A 17,177-nucleotide genomic window follows, 5' to 3' on the forward strand; every position below is an offset into this window, starting at 1 on the left:
GAAGTATATAGGTATTATCAGCAAAATGTATCAAAAGTAAAAGTACTCACTGTGCAGTAAAATGATCCCTGACAGTGTTTTACTAGTAAATCTGATGTTTCTGGATTGATTTTACTGCTGTAGATGTTCATGGTTGAGCTCATTTTAACTAATGCAGTAGAGCATCATATTCTATAACGTCATCATCACATGTGTGCAGCCGTCCTGTGAGAACCACACAGCTCTAAAAGGTCAACTTTTCATGACCTCAGAGAAACAGTCCTGGAATGAATTGTAATAACTTTGATGGTCCTTTAACTTTTTGTCTCGTGCCATTACCATATCACAATTTTAAGAAGCCCCATTATTTGGTCCATGAGAAATGACGTTCCCATGTGCCTCACCTGTGCTCATATTCAGCGCTAATTAGCAAATGTTAGCATGTGAACACACTAAACTAAGATGGTGAACATTCTACCTGCTAAACATCAGCATGTTAGCACTGTAATTGTGAGCATGCTGACGTCAGAATGGAGCTCAAAGCATGTCCTCACAGATCCTGTACGCTTCGTTTTGTTTACCATCAGAAGAACTTCTTGTATGTGATATTGATCTCATTACTGAGTAATATTTACTTTACTATGTGTGAGTCGGTCTTCTGACTGTGTAGAGGTGAATGCCATCCTATGACAAACAAAACCACGGTTCCACTTTTGTAAGAGGCCAAAATCAATGACAGTCAACACGGGGTCAAAGGGACAGTTAGTGCACAGAGTTGTACTGTCAGTCAAATAAACAGATGTAAAGTGTACTGTATACACACACTGTAAAGCTGCAGTGCTTGAATGCATTGCTCAGTCTTCACAAACTCGTACGCAACATTAAAAGTTGCCTTCAGCTCAATTTAGGCAACAATCTAACTGCAAAGCAAATATCTAATCTCTCATGTGAGTGTTTTGCTCAAAGTCCATCCTGGTAAAGTAAAACGTGATTCTTTGTTTTATACAGGGAAAAGATAACTGAGATAGAAGACACACAAATCACCTGATAGGCCAGTGTGAGTATCTACATACTACAGTGGTATTTAAGGACACTTGTGGTTAGGTTTTTTCCCACTGGTGGAGCTTTCATTTCTGTTCTAATGTACCCAGTGTAGTGATAGCAACAGTACAGTTTGCCTCTGGTTGTGAGCTGCCTGATATGCAGTCCACTAGATGCCTTTGGATGTAGAGAAATGTCACACACACATACACACACAAGAAAAAATACAGGTGATTCTTTAAATTACTTTATTTTCTGACAGTGCCAGTGTTTTGGATATTGAACGTCACGTGACTTACTGTGACTCGCCTGAGCTGTTTTTGTGACACCTTTTGTGCTGACTACAACTTGCTGCAAATGTGAACACTTCAGTCAAATATCCAACTACATTTACAATCTATCTAGTGCAGAATTACACGAAACCAGTTTTACTTTTATTTCCTTGTGGACTACACACAGCTCCCTAATACATTCTATGATTTTGTTACCTGGAAAAACAGCAAAGGTTTTGAAAATGTGATCAAAATCCAGGATCTATAAATTAAGGAATCAAGCCTCAGTTTTGGTGACAGCATTTAAATGATTTCCTGCAGATTAGGTAAATTCAAAACCCACTGATTATGTTTCAACGCAAACATCTTCCTAGACGCTCTCTTTTATCCCAATTTTGTGCCACTGCTTTACACAAATGGTAAATATTTTGATTGAATTCTAACAAAAATAAAGCTTGCAAAAAATCCTCAGAACATCAGAATGCTCAAGCCACCTCACCCAGGACATGAGCTTGTCTGCTCTCAGTACATTGGAGTATCCTGAATACTACCAGGGTTTAATTGTTCATGTAAACACTGTCAGTGGAACACTTGTTACATCAGCTGTAAACAAAAGCAGCAAATTCAACAGGCTTTGTGCAAATTACACCCACGCTTTTCACACAATCCCACATTCTTAGTGGAGTCCACTTTGTCACAGACTACACCCTTCACCTCCTCACATGTTGCAGCACATACTGTAGCCCAGCATCCTCACGGGAAGAAACACCAGAAGCGTAAAGCTCGGCTAACTGCCAGCCTCAGCGTCTCACCTGGGGCAGATCACAAGCATAACCAGGTGACACTCCAAATAAGTCAAATCAGCACACGTGTATATTGAGGCTTAAGTCATTCATAGATGAGATAGAAGCATGATATGGCCATCTTATGTTACTTAAAGTCACATCTGCAGATGTTTTACACTGCAAATTCTGCACATTCCTCTCTTGAATAGAATCAGCATGTCATGCAAACTGCCACGATCAGGACAAAACACCTATCAGTCCTTCCTCATCATTGTCCCCAACACCTTCTGTGGGACTGTGACAGGGGGCCATGAGCCCCAGGCCCAGCTCCGCCAGCATCTCACAGCTCATGTCAGTTGTCACCATGATCTTGGTCTCAAGGCGGTTACACAGAGTCCGGTAGGAGGGCAAAGGGTATCCCAGCTCTCTCAAGTACTCGTAGCCTTTTGTGCCAACTGCACAGCGGATCTTTTGGGCCTTCAGGATGGTCTCTGGAGACCAGACAGCACGGCGGGATCGTTTGGTGAGGGACAAGGTGCGAATCTGGTCCTCAGACAGAAAGTTTTGGAGACCTTTTTCGATCCGATCGAGCCGATACAGACGCTTCTTCATCTCCTCCGCCTGAAAGAGAGAAGAAGAGCTTTTAATGGAGCTTTGTATTGAACTCTCACATTAATGATTCCCTAACTAACATTTTTTATTTCTTTTCTCACAACAAACATCTGGCCCAATGTTTTACTGGCATTAAAATGTAGCACATAAGAAGAAAAAAAATCAAAAAAGAAGAGGGTAATTTGTTGAAAGAGACACCAGCAGTGATCCCACCTCCTTCTGTAGCCTCGCAGTGTGCTGGATCTCCTGCTCCAGCTGTTTCTTGAGGAGCTGACACTGTTTGCAGGGCTGTTGGTCCTCCTCCTCCTCCATGCCGGGCAGAGGGGTGCGTCTGGCATAGCCATGGTCCCCGAAGTTCAGCTCCTTCTCCACTACAAACATAAAGCAACGTTTAGAACTAGTGTTGTATGTCTTGGCTGGAATCTGGTGCACTGACCGGAAAGAACCACCTCTGGAGCAGAAACTTTTTCAGGGTACAGGAACTGCAGGCAAGAAACCACCTGCACATAAGTTCCTCTGCCACATGCCACTTCTAATATAACACAAAATAGTCAAGAAAAACTCCTGCTGCACTTTCAGTTACCTGGTTCGGGTTTCATGGGCAGCAAGATGTATGGAGCAGTGACTGCAGGGTTAGGACGGACTCCAATGTTGAACAGAGTGGGGATGGCATTGGGCTTCAGCTTCTTTCCCCCAGCAGGAGACCTTGCTATCTCCTCAAACTGGCTCTGTTCAAAATGGTCCTTTGGTAGACAAGACAGAAATACACACATTTTATCCAACTAATGAGCCATTCAAACACAAGAAACAAGAGCAAACATGCAGTGAGTGCAGAGTTCAGATGCGGCAGAAGGAAAGGACCGATTCACAGTGACAAATCAACTGATTCTAGATGGTACAGAATAATTAAATAAACGAAACTCGTCACTTTATTTTTTAGATGCATTGTCCTGTCCAGTTTAACTAATGGACCGTCTCTATATGAGTGCTTGAATAAACTAGACTTGAGTCACACACACACCAGTCTGTGTGCAAACTGACCTGACAGAGTCTGGAGTGAGGAGTTGGTTCAAAGTTACGTCGACAGTTCACCACCCATTTCTTCTTACGGACAGGGTCTTGGGGGAATCTAAACAGCTGTTTGCCGATGCTGGTTGAGTTAGAGCAGTTTGGAGCGGAGCAGCCACCCATTGCAGCACTTAAAACGAACAGCAAAGCTAAATTTAGCAAATGTCAAGTTAGCTCGGCTGGCTGGCAATGAAGCTCAGCTGGGGATTTTAATGATTATTTTCAGCTAACTACTTACGCAGTCTTAAAACAAGAAAAAGTCACATTAGGATCAAACGTTAAGTCGTGGAAACCAGAGTTTTGACCTGCAGACTTTTACATCGTATTTAATGGATACAATTCAAAATTCTTTATCAAGATAAAATGTTTCTGACTTTGTTTGAGCCAAAATGGCGCACATCAGCTCGATCATTAAGCATAGTGACGTATTGTTTATATGTGTCTATCGTAGACGCCTGCTTGAAATGTTCATTGAAAAGAAAAAATCAAAAGAGCTTGATCATCAAAATAAAAAGTACGAAAAGTTCCCATCAAAATGCCATATTCATAAAATGCTAAAAATGTGTGCATGTATTTAGAGGCAAACGTTCTTTATTTGCGCTCAGGCAACAGTCCGACTACTATGTGTATTTGTCAGAGGACCCCCAAGGAGCACGTTGAAATGTTTACTGTGGGGGCATTGAAAGCTGTTGATCCGAGTGAAGTGCTCTAAATTAATAAGTGTTGAAACAAATGTCGGTTGTACGAAGAAAATAGCACAAGTAAGCATTGAGCAAGGGCTCTGCACAGAACAGCTGAAAATGAAAACCTTTACAACATAGTTAGCCAAGCTGTAAATACTTCGGGTAGTCGTCTGCAACGGTGCAGAAAAGGTTTCCGGCGCGAGTAAGAGCTGTTTGCTTTCCATACAAGTTGAGACAAACATGGCATCTTCAATGGTAGTTCCAGTTGTTGATGTCCAAAATGATAATTTCAAAGACCTTTGGCCAGCTATGGTAGTGGCCATTAAATCGTCTTCTTTCGTTGCACTGGACACGGTAAGTGCAAGCGTGTGCGTGCGTGTGTGGGTATGTATGAATGTGTGTGGGTGTGTGTGTCCGACCAGCGTGTGAATTGACTCGTGGATGTTGGCAGCCCATGGTCTGTGTTCTCTCATTACTAGATCGACATGCATCATCGTTAGTCCTTTGTCTTCCTGTCTATATGTCCGTTTTGCCTGTTTCAGTTAGCTTCCATGTCACTCTTTGATTTGTAAACGATTTCAGCAATCTTAAAAAGTTGCCCCTTTGTCGTTTTAGGAGCTGAGTGGTCTTGGAAACAGGAAGTCCTTGCTGGCTGAGTGAGTAAAAACATCAGTGTGAGTTTCTAATGCACACTCACCTGAAATGTTATCAACAGGTTGCTGTGCAGGAAGCCAAGGGAGCAACGTGCGTGCTTTATGTGTCAGTGTGGTTTGCTGTGCCATCTCGTACTTCTTCTTAGTGTTTGTGTCTCTGCAAGTTGGCCCTGACCCTTGCTGTCATGTTTCAGATCTATAGAGGACAGATATAAAGCCATATGCCACGCAGCTCGCTCCCGCTCCATTCTCTCACTGGGAATTGCCTGTTACAAGAAACAGGACTGCAAGGTACAATCACACGAAACCTTCTTTCTGATGAGTATACATACATGTGTATACATACTCTGATCGAAGGATGCTAAAGAGATAGTTCTCACACATTCTTATGTGATTTGTGAGTATCTATAATATGTCTCCCACAGCAGGATCACATTTAATGCTTCTTATACATGTTAGATAAGCAGATTTTCCACTGCAGACTCCTTTAAAAGCAACTTTATCCTTTGCCTCCTCCTTGTTTTATCTCCTCCGCAGGCTGCAGACACATACCTGGTCCAGGTGTATAACCTCACCCTGCTGTGCTCAGAGGAGTACATCATCGAGCCCCAGTCAGTCCAGTTCCTGGTACAGCATGGATTTGACTTCAACAAGCAGTACGCTCATGGGATCCCTTACTGCAAGGGCAATAATAAGGTGATGATACTTACGTGATCGTCTGTGTTGTGCTGTGTGTCCTGATCCCACCGTGTTCTCTCTCATGCCTGTTTGTAGTGTGTACCCATCTGTTATGAACCTTCTGTCCTTTCTTACAACTTTGTTTGATCTCATCTTGTCACCAGTAGAGCGATAAGTACACCACGTCGATGTGTATCTTGTGACAGCTGATCTCACACCTCATAATATGTAGATAAGACGAGAATCAAACCCACATGGCATTTCCACCCTCTTACCACGAGACCATGTTTCATTAGACCCATGACTATATACACTAGATAATTATATTACTCCCCAGCACCCTTAAACAGACTTTAATCTCAGTGGAGTTGCCCTTTAAAATGATGTAGATGAAGAGCTTCTGTTGTGATTTGGCGCTATGGAAATAAGATTGAATTGAATTGAAAATTGAATTGTGGTACGCTAATTGCGCTGCAGACTGCACTTTGTTTACATCCTTAGATGTTATCGTTTGAGTTCCAGGTGTCTTATCTTTCTCTTCCTTCGTTTTAAGGGAGGATCAGACGACCGAGGAGTCCACATCCGGGCCTTATTCACCGAACTGCTGCGTGCCAGGAAACCCCTGGTGCTCCACAACGGCCTCATCGACATGGCCTTCCTTTACCAGGTACCACCAAGCTGCTAGTTTTGCTGTTCAGTTTCATTCTTTTTCTCTTTTTGATGTTGCACTAATGGTGTTTCAAGTATTTAACATAAAGCAAAACATTTTCAACCTGTTTCATTGTCTTACCGAGTCGTCGTTGGTATTTGAGCAGCAATCATCAGTCGATCACTATCAGTTGATGGCCTGAAAAAGAGAGATCAACTATTCTGATGATTCATTTATTGTATTATTTAAAGTCTTTGGTTCCAGCTTCTCTAATTTGTATTCTTTTTTTTTTATATATATATATATATGTAAAACACAATTTCAGGACTTCAACCAATTATCATGGTTTATTGGCTTCCATAGCCTGTTAGATTGTCCAGATTTAAGGGATGTGAAGCATTTGAAAATACTCCCAAGAAATTACATCACAATAAGCAAAAATACTGCATCGGCACTGGTGAACCATTTCTGTCAAGTGTTTACCATCAGCTGTGATTAACAATAAGGTCATGACTTACATTGGCTTGTGAGCATCATGCCTACCTCACAGCATGCTGCATTTTTTAATAACTGCATATTTCATGATTGCAATTGATTTTGTCTTTTTCAAGAGTTTTTATGCTCACCTGCCCGAGCGCTTGGCCACCTTCACTGCCGACTTGTCTGAAATGTTTCCTGCTGGCATCTATGACACCAAGTATGTCACTGAATTTGAGCTCCGGCTCACTGCCTCCTATCTGGAGTATGCCTATAAGAAGTGGTGAGTGATGCTTTACAGTACAGTATAGACACATACAGTAGAAATAAATGCTTTTTGTACCACCTGTATGTAAAGCAAATTGATTTTGGTTTAATTCCAAAAGCCTTTAAGCTTGCACACGGGATGGACAGTTTACTTCGTGTGTGTGGATTCATAAATACACTTTTTGAAATAATATGCCTTCATGATGTTGGAGATTGTTGGTGAGCTGCAGAGTGGCTGCTGCCATGAACTCTGTGTATTGTTTTTATCTATGAAGATGAATTGTGTGTGTGTATGTGTGTTAGCTTTCCTCTGGAGGTGTACTCTATAATGCACAAGATGTGACAATGTAAGAAAATGATGCATGTGGCTTAAGTGAAGAGCAGAGCAGTATGATGTTTCCACTGCTGTGTCTGTTGTTTTCTTCCTTGGAGTGTATTGTTGTCATTGTGCTGGTGTTTTAAAGTGTGTGTTTAAATCATAATGCCTCTCCGATCGCTCATATTACCTCCTCCTCCTCCTTCCAGTAAGCTGGATAACAGTCGCAGTGTGACCTCTGGAGGGACCGGACCTCACGTCCATGTAGAGTTCTGTCAGTATGCCAGTCACATGTCTACCTATGTGGACTACAGAGTGTGTCCAGCTGTGGGATCTTCTGAGAGAAAGACTGACATCTGCCAGCGCTTCTCTGTGAGTTTCTACTCTTTTTTTTTTTTCTTTTCAAGAAAGAACAAAGTGGATTTGATGGTCAGAGTCACTGTGACCTCTGTTCCATTCTTGTGAACCCGATACCTCAGGAAGGCCTTCAGGGGATTTCATTGCAAATGACAGAAATGTCCCCTTGGACTCAAGGATGAACCCATTAGATTTCCACCACAAGCTCATTGGTTCTGCTGAGATTGAGCTTCAGGTGATTGTTGTTGCACCATGTGATGAAGCTCTCTATCAGATGCTGCTGTATGTCAATATCTTTATTAACTACCCCGTCTGTCTGTTTCAATGTGTTTGTCTGACAGGCGTTTGGCTGGTGTCCAAATGGTACCCAGTGTCCATTATCCCATGACACTGACCTGATTGTCCTCCAGGACGAGAAAGGAATGGGAGATAAGAGAAAAAAGAGGAAGAGACACAGAGAGAAGAAGAGAGGCGGAGGCACGGCAGCGGACGGCTCCTCCGTCTGTGATGGGGCCCCTGAAAACAAAGTACCCCATATGGAGGTGGATCAGGAAGAAACGGCAGATGACCAGCAAAGGACTGAACCATGCAGAGACGGCGAGCCTCTAACGGACAGAGACAGAAACACACAGCAGAATGAAGGAGAGGACATGAGAACAGACAGCGAGGGAAACGGAGTGTGTGAAGACAACAACAACACAAAGACACCCACCACAACTCAGAATGACACAATCACAACAAGCAACACAAACGACGGTGGAGAACGAAGAGAGGACGGAGGGACAGAAAAGTGTGTTGACCGCCCGTCTGAGACTGATGATCAGAAGAAGAAGGCGGACGCAGGAACACATCGGGCAGGCTTCGATGCCTTCATGACGGGATACATCTTTGCCTACTCGTGTACCCTCATCAAGAAGGATGGAGTTGGAGGAGTAGAGGAGCAGAAGAAGGAGGAGGAGCAGGCTTGGCTTCCTACATGTCTCAATAAGGTCTACCTCAGCGGCAAGGCAGCTCCTCTCAACGTGGTTAAAAGCACCTTCTCCAAATCATCCAAGGCCCATGTGCAGAAGATGGAGATGGTGTGGGGAGGGAGGCTGTAGGTCGCACACATACACACAGCAGGACAGTCACAGTGTATACATGTGCAGTTTACTTTATGTTTCCATGCTAGCAGCGTAGCTCTGTGGATAGCAATGATGGCCCACCGCTTTGACCTGGACTGAAACATCTCACCAACCAGAGGATGAATATTTCTGTTTTTTTTTTTTTCCTCTGCACCACCACCACATGGTTGACATTTTTGTTTTTTAGTAAAATATCTTAATTATTGGATAGATTGCTATGGTATTTGATAGAGGTGTCTCTGACTCCCTCACCTTTCTTCAAGCGCCATCATCACATCTTTGATTTATTCCAATCAGCTTTAGCTGCATTTTGTGTTTAGTGCTTATTAGCAAATATTAGCACACCATCACACTAAACTAAGTGGGTGAACATGCTAACCATTCGAATGATAGCATTGTCACTGTGAGATGTAAGCTTGCTGACATTAGCAGTTAGCTCAAAGCATGGCCATGCATGAACACAGTCTTACCGAGCTGTTAGCTGTTAGCATGGCTGCAGACTTGTTTCTGGTGTGTACTGACCGCTACATTCTCACAGAGCCACCAGCGTGGCAGTGATTTCCGTGGACTGTTTAAGAACAGGACAGAGAACCGGGGCAATGGTCAGTTCGTCTTCATGGCAAACACATTTGACGATCTAGGCCGATAAATAGTGTCACAATTTTTTTCTCCCTTTTTACTCAGTTTCTGATAAACTGAAAAAAATCCTGCTATTGTAAAACCAGAAGTAAGTTGCAATGTAGAGGCACCTGTTTTAATTTAGTTAACTAGTAGTTTTAAGTTGCTCTGGAAGCAGCCAAAATGAGATGATGTTTGATATGCATTTATCCCACAATTCAAATTTTGTGATATAACCTGTTTCTAAATTACCTCTGGGAAATAAACGAATGCTCTTTAACACTGATTCTTCTGTCTTTGTTTGATCTTGTGGGCTTATCTAGAAGAATGATACAGAACTGGAGTCACTTGATATAACCAGGACAATAAACGAAGAATTACTTGAAATTACAGCACCACACTGTGATTAGTGTCCTGTGTGTCCAGCTCCAATTTCTATATGAAACATAGCAGCATAGCAGTGTTACAAAGCTGCTGTGGCTTCTCCACAGTTGCACAAAGTAGTTTTGGAAGCAGTTCAGCTGCTGGACATTTAATGTAACCTTATGTTGTCACCCTAACATCCCTGAGGACAAAGGACCTCACTGAACACAGGATCATTTCACAGGTCTGACTTCATCCTTTCTATCATTGAATACAACATCAAAGCAGTCAAGGTGCTTCAGTGTGTTCAGTGGACTGTTGTGCTGGACCTTCCTCACATCAGATTGGTTGTGTGATGCTGGCTTAGCGGGCTTTGGTGGACATCCACTCTCTGGGGCTCCGTGAGTACCAATGACCCAGGAAGAGTCATGAACTTTTGAACAATTGAAGCTATGGAATATTATTCAACAAGTTGTCTGAAAGAACTATCATCAATATTTCTACTTTTGCAATCTTAAAGGGATAGTTCAACATTTTGGAACAACACTTATGTGCTGTCTTGCAGATATATGGATGAGAGGATGCCACTCATGTCTGTACAGTAGAAGCTGGTTAGCATAGCTTAGCACTGTCTGTGAAACAATATGTAGTGTTTTAATGACTGAACTTCAGAGATGCTGGATTTTGTTATCTTTGGACAGAGCTAGGCCAGCTGTATACCTGTTTACAATCTACATGCTTTATTATATCATGTTGGTAGGCAGATGCCACATACATCCATTTTTCTTTGATTATGTCATTAAAATTATACATTGAAAGCAGTTACCGCTTAAAAGAGTGCCTGAAGTACATGGAAGTCGCTGCCAAACGTTGCATAAATAATACATACAGGAAATAAAACCCCTGTTGATAACATTCTCCTGCAGCAGTCCTGCTGTACATATTTCATCACACTTTATATATTTCTATGTATCCTGTGTACAATCTGTTGTCATCACCCCATACTACTATTACAGTTTGTACAATTTAGTAGTACTTCCCAAGCGACCACAGTATTAGATTTCAGATGATGTTTTATTTCCTATATTTAGCTACTGCAGTATTTTATGTATTTGGTTCCAACTCGCTTTGTTCCACCTGTGTGTTTTTTCCTGATACATTTTTTTTGGGGGGGGAGCCTGAGATCGAAGAATATCAGTGCCAATGACTGTTTCACTGTAATTTTTGTGCACATGACAATAAAAGACTTTTCAGACATGGAATAGGTAACATTGCTGGCTTCATCTATCTGTTAGTGTCAACTTTTTGTCATTGAGAAGGAGGTTGTTTTTTTTTTTTGTTTGTTTGTTTTTTTACATGAATGTGCTTTAATGGGTTCATTTTGACATGACAGCACATTTATAAAGAGGACAATTCTTGTGTGATATCTATAACCTGGTGCACAATAGGGAGCCAAAAGATAAAGTGTGTGAGAGAGATCTGCTGTAAGTTAGAAATATTATGAAAACAAGGAAGAAGTGTGTTTTGTGATCTGTCACAGGATGCATCACTGGTGGTTTTGAAAAACATATGTCACTGTTAAAGCCTTAATTAATAGCCGTCTAATCTAATGACATCTCAATACTCCCAGGAGAGAGGAGGGAGTATGAGAGCAAACCGAGCCCAGCTAACCCAGTGAAATGTCAATGTCTGTTATTATCAGAGATTGTATAAAACATGGATGTAGTCTCTGTGACTTCACCCACAGATCTCTGAAGAGCCACTGTCCCTGAGCATCACAATGGCCATCGCTATCTTGGTAGTGCCTGACTCCACCAAAATCCTGGCAAATCCAAAAAAGAGGTGGAGCATGGGTGGAGCTGAGGTGTGCGAATGAAGCCTGGTCGCTGAAACCTAGTGGTTAGCCGTCACTCAAAGTGGCCACACCTTTAATTATGCCTTTAAGCCTCAATATAATTTTAAATGAATTATATTATATATACCTCCATGTATAGATCCTGTGTTAGTTTGTTCATTACAGCAGATTGTGGCCAAACAAAGCTTAAACTGAAAGATTGACTGTGGGGAAAGTGGTTCCTTTTTGTTTTGGATGAAGTGAAGTTATGAGGCCTAATTCTATTGCAAACATTTCCGTTTTAAACTTTTGTAACTTTTCTATCGCCTTTTCCCTCCATCCCTCAAACTGCACTCAGACGGCCATTTGCAAACAGCATGAATGAGCAAAAACCTAAAAATCTCATTGAAATTAGATTCTTATAAGTTTGTTGTATGTGTGTCTGTGGAGGGAGGCAAAATACTCCACATGGGATGAATCACATGATGACATCCAGAAAAAAAAAAAAAAAAAAAAATCTAATATTTAAAAAACAACAATTTGGATGGAACTTTAGAATGCAAATTTGCATATTCTGGGCTTTGATATGTCACACACATATGGAATCATCACATTCCGAATGCAACAGGTTATAAAGCTCAGAACACTCTCTCTGTATCAGTACACACTCCTCAGGTATCCGTGCGCATTGTATTTTCAGAAACAGTTGTTTCAAAGTTTGAGAGCGTTACGCCTTCTCAGTTTACCCACAATTTCATGACTCCGACCCCTATAAAAGGTCAAGGTAAGTGTGAAGAGGCCTCCAGCTAGAGCTCGTGGTGTTTTTCAAATGCTGAAAACTAATATTTTAATGTGGTACTGTGCTGTGATGAACTGATGGAAACTGTAATTCATAGTAGAGAATTGAGAACAAATATAAATATATCAGCACATATCAATGTTCAGGCTTTAGTTCACAGTATAACCCTTTTTCAAACATAGAATCTGTAACATTGTCAACTTCATCTGTCCGTTAACATAGCATATTTCTGGCATTCAAACAGTAATATTTGACACCAGGTGTGTCATAGAGACTGAAGTGTTACATATTAAGTCTTTAATATTAAGTCTTTGCCCGCTTCATCCCTTTATTTTAACTAAAATGCATTGCATACATTAAAGAAAAGTTTTTCTCATTTGTAGACAACAACAAGCCGAGAGATTTAAAGATGTCATCTCAGCGTGGAGGCAACACCACCCACACCACTGACCGCCAGAGCAACGGTCGTCAGGAGGATGTCCTCGTGAGAAAGAGGACTGGTGATGATGTAGAGATGCCCCGCAAAAGAATGAGGCTTAGTAACCTCAGCAAGCCCATTGAACACAGTCAGGTGTCAGTGGAGGACACAAGGATCCAGCATGGCAAGAGAAAGGCCAGTGCTGATGGAGAAGCACCTAAAAAGAGGTCAAGGTGTGGCATTAACACCGCCAGTGACAGTGACCCCAGTGTGGTGTTAGTGGAGGACACAAGGATCCAAAACGGCAAGAGAAAGGCCAGTGCTGATGGAGAGGCACCTAAAAAGAAGAGGTGCACCGCTAAGTCCAGCACCAGCCAGAAGACTAAGAGCACCTTAACCGAGGAGGAGAGAATCTTTGTGATGTCCTCCATACAAAACACCAGCAGAGGTAAGCTCACAGAAACAAAATTTTTCTGAATGACTTGATTTAGACGGCTTGTTATTTCATGTTCATCTCAGGAGTAAAATCAGGATTACTTGAAACATAAATGACAGAGGTCACTAAAACAATGTGTCTGTGTTTTCAGATGATTTTCAAGACAAGTACTGTCAGCTCAAACGGTTGGGCACAGGAGGCTTCGGCTCAGTGTTTAATGGTTTCCGAAAATCAGACAAGTTACCAGTAAGTTTTACAAACATATGCTCACACACACATTCTGAAATTCACTGATGCTCAGGATGTACCAACCAACCAATCTGTTTTTCTGTCTTGCAGGTGGCAATCAAGCACATTCCCAGTAAGACTGTCAGATGTCAACAAGTGGTAAGTCATTTTAATCTGATATTGAAAACCTGAATGTTAAATATTTCTTTCAATGCTCGACTTTGGATGAGCAAACACATCCTGCTCACATATTGACCCTGTCTCCTAAAAATGAAGCTAGTGGACCTTTAGCTCATAACCACTCGGTATATTTGCTTTTGTTTTCTTCAGAGTTGCAAAGGGAAGAAGTTTTACATCATTCTCGAGGTGGCCTTCATGCTGAAAGCTGCAGGTCTACCAAGATCCATTGGAAAATCTGCTGCTGTGTCCCTGCTGGACTGGTACATTCGTGATCAGGAGTTAATACTGGTAATGGAAAGACCAAAGTCCTCCATGGACCTTTACAGCTACCTTAAACACCGCGGCGGATCCCTGGATGAAAAGGAAGCAAAGGTATGGAAATTCCTTCCACTTCGACTCTCCAGCTCTTTGTTCTCCAATGTGTCAAGTTCACCAAAGCTGAACTTCATACAATATATTAGTGTGGATTTACTTTACCACCACTGATAAATCCATTAATTGCATCTGTCCCATTGAAATGAATCGAGTTTCCTTCAGAAACTTTGTGTTTTAAATGCTGGTGTGACTGAACCTTTACAAGACAATCTGAGCTCATGAATGAAAATCTCTTGGAGCTCATTTACTGGAATATTATTGCCAACATAGTCATGTCATCATCATTATGTTGTTTAAGAGACTTTTCCTCCTTGTCAAGAATCAGGAGAAAATACTTCCTTACAATCCCTTCACCTCTTCCTCTCTCTTTTTCAGATCATCCTGAAACAGCTTGTGGACGCAGCCATGGACATGCACTCTAAGGGCGTCTTCCACCGGGACATAAAGTTGCAAAATGTCCTGGTTCAGTTGGACTCCGATGTACCAAGAGTGAGGATAATCGACTTCGGCTGTGCCTGCTTCTCATCGGAGATGACCTTCACTTCCCTCTGTGGTATGACATCAAGTTTTCTGCTCCCCACTCATTTGTCAATCTCTGAAATAATGACTTTCATTGTTAAACAAAGCTTGACCTCAACCTTTTTCTTTCTTTCTCTCCATCTCTCTGTCCGTCTCCTTCCACTCCTCTGTTGATGTGTTCCAGGTACCCGTGCATACTTCCCTCCAGAGTGGTTTGATTCTAAGACATACAAGGCGCGTCCCACCACTGTTTATCAGCTGGGCGTGCTCTTCTATTTGTTGCTGAAAGGACACCCATATTTTACCACCTGGCACTACTTCAGTGAACGCATTCAAGTCAACGATGAGCTGTCTTCAAGTAAGACACCCACACCCACACACACACACACAAACACACACACACACACAGGAAAATCTATTCTTCAGGTTAATTTTTCTGTTGGTTCACTGCAACTGCCCACTAAAACCTTTGATCTACCGATTTCTCTCTTGATTTTCAGATGTTAGGGTTTTGCTGTACAGGTGTCTGACCAGAGACCCTGCATGGCGAGTATTTCTGCAGGATCTACAGTCACACCCCGCCCTCAGAGATGTTTGCCCTTGAACATTCCTGAGACAACCAATAAGAAAGACGCTCAGAGAGGCACCTCCCACCAGATCTTGACGATGTACAGTATCGACACTGCAACTTTTCCGTCCTTTGGATCCTGTCAAACCCCCAGCCATCCGTGTAGAGGGGATCTCTCTTTGAATTGCCTCTTCTGAGGTTTCTTCCTAATTTCCTTTTAGGGGGAGTTTTTCCTCATCTTCATAGAGAGCTCGGGCTGGGTCAGGAACCAATGCTGCGGTTGGAATAACACTCAATCTGATAGCATACTGTGCAAATGATAAAAAAAATAATAATAAATAAGATTTTTTTGATTTGCTGCTTCTGGTGTGAGTTTTAGGTATGGCTAGGTCAGATCAATGTGTATGTATATGTTCATAGAGATATACATTATGGTCATATGTGGGCTGCTTACACATACAACATACATGGAGGTCAAATTGTTACATTATCCAATTCATCTGATGCATTTTTTAGTTTTTTTCTCAACTGTGCAATAACACTATTTATTAGCCATACTGGCAGTACTTTTATAAACTGCATATACTGTGCATAGACATAGTCCCAGTATTTCTCAGGTGCAATCCAACACGTCATTAGTTCGTTTTCTCATAAGAATATTAGCAATAGTACTTTTTTATGGCAGTAGCGTTTTTATGGTATTTCCAATTTTTTTGTAATCTGTACAAATGTACATATACATAGTTGTTTTTCTATTCTGTACCCTATTCTATTCTGTGCTCTTTGTAATACTTGCTGGCTGTAACGACTGAATTTCCCCAGTGTGGGATCAATAAAGTCTTATCTTGTCTTACTTTGCCTCACTTAGTGCAAATGCTGTAGGCAGGGGAAAGTGCTTGATAATTGTTTTCCATTTATATGATGTATCTGGTTTATTTTACTCATGCAGAAATTGAAATGCAAGCTCACCACTTCTTGTTAAACATATCTATGTGAAGAAACACACTTCTTTTGAAGTATAAGCATTTAACTGGAAATGGTTCTCGTGAAAAAGGAAAGGAAAGGAAAATGTGTTTTTTGGTGAAAACCAGTGAAACTATTGAGAGAAAATAAAACAATAAAAAGCAAGTACTGTGTGTCAGACAGATAAATATAAAATGGAAAAAAATTACAAAAAAAAGTTTAATGTACAACAAAATAATATAAAAAGACTGACAGTAGGTCAGTTTTTAAAATGATATACCTGTACAGTTTGTGCAGGAATATGCTAAATTTTGACCAGGGAAGATACAAAAGTTAACAGTAGCACCTAAGGAGCGGGGAGAGTCTGTGTCAGAGGTTCCCAGGCCTTGGTTAGGCCAGCCGCAGTCAGCAAGAAACTGCATGGTTTGTTGTATTTTTGTAGGAAATGTAGGAAATGTAGGAAATCATATACTGACTCTCTATATTCATGTTTGTGCAACCCCATTTCAAAAAAAGTTGACAGTGTGAGACAGTGACTGTGTAAAACATTGATAGAAAGAGATTGTGATGAACTGCAAAACATTGAATGTCTATATTTAATTGAAAAAGCACAAAGACAACATATCAAATGTTGAATCTGAGAAATTTCATTGTTTTTGAAAATTATATGTTCATTTAGAATTTGATGGCAGCAACATGTTTCCAAAAAGTTTGGATAGTGGCAACAAAAGACTGGGAAAGTTGTGAAATGCTAAAACAGCTGGTGGAATGTCTCACAGTTAATCAGGTTACCTGGGGAGTATAGAGTATATATAATATATATATACCAGTAGTTAATCTGGGGAGGGCTTCACCTCTCTGTGACACACTGTGCCGGCAAATAGTGACACAATTTAAGAATAATGTTTCTCAACA

General features: G+C 41.3%; 3 protein-coding genes across 5 annotated transcripts; 2 read left to right on the forward strand and 1 right to left on the reverse strand.

Moving 5' to 3' along the window:
- Window positions 1-1,252: 1,252 nt before the first annotated feature.
- Window positions 1,253-4,163, reverse strand: LOC143329453 (uncharacterized). Of its 2 annotated transcripts, XM_076745338.1 has the most exons (5): window positions 3,996-4,125; window positions 3,731-3,887; window positions 3,273-3,432; window positions 2,903-3,060; window positions 1,261-2,698 (listed from the first exon to the last, which is right to left on the reverse strand). In XM_076745338.1, the coding sequence occupies exons 2-5, from the start codon at window positions 3,878-3,880 to the stop codon at window positions 2,315-2,317; spliced, it is 852 nt and encodes a 283-aa protein (XP_076601453.1). In that variant the 5' UTR covers window positions 3,881-3,887; window positions 3,996-4,125; the 3' UTR covers window positions 1,261-2,314. The 2 variants fall into 2 exon arrangements, with proteins under 2 accessions (XP_076601452.1, XP_076601453.1); XM_076745337.1 differs by having other exon boundaries at window positions 1,253-2,698; window positions 3,731-4,163.
- Window positions 4,164-4,392: 229 nt separating this feature from the next.
- On the forward strand, window positions 4,393-9,859 carry toe1 (target of EGR1, exonuclease). 2 transcript variants are annotated; one of them, XM_076744091.1, is made up of 8 exons: window positions 4,393-4,794; window positions 5,056-5,199; window positions 5,288-5,384; window positions 5,631-5,789; window positions 6,325-6,438; window positions 7,032-7,180; window positions 7,690-7,852; window positions 8,179-9,859. In XM_076744091.1, the coding sequence occupies exons 2-8, from the start codon at window positions 5,126-5,128 to the stop codon at window positions 8,935-8,937; spliced, it is 1,515 nt and encodes a 504-aa protein (XP_076600206.1). In that variant the 5' UTR covers window positions 4,393-4,794; window positions 5,056-5,125; the 3' UTR covers window positions 8,938-9,859. The 2 variants fall into 2 exon arrangements, with proteins under 2 accessions (XP_076600206.1, XP_076600204.1); XM_076744089.1 differs by having other exon boundaries at window positions 5,056-5,096.
- Window positions 9,860-12,984: 3,125 nt separating this feature from the next.
- LOC143329216 (serine/threonine-protein kinase pim-2-like) lies at window positions 12,985-15,335 on the forward strand. The gene is made up of 7 exons (XM_076745023.1): window positions 12,985-13,441; window positions 13,581-13,675; window positions 13,769-13,816; window positions 13,988-14,209; window positions 14,588-14,765; window positions 14,916-15,089; window positions 15,232-15,335. The coding sequence occupies exons 1-7, from the start codon at window positions 12,985-12,987 to the stop codon at window positions 15,333-15,335; spliced, it is 1,278 nt and encodes a 425-aa protein (XP_076601138.1).
- The last annotated feature ends 1,842 nt before the right edge of the window (window positions 15,336-17,177 follow it).

This window comes from Chaetodon auriga, chromosome 12, assembly GCF_051107435.1.
Source record: "Chaetodon auriga isolate fChaAug3 chromosome 12, fChaAug3.hap1, whole genome shotgun sequence".
Lineage (NCBI taxonomy): Eukaryota > Metazoa > Chordata > Actinopteri > Chaetodontiformes > Chaetodontidae > Chaetodon > Chaetodon auriga.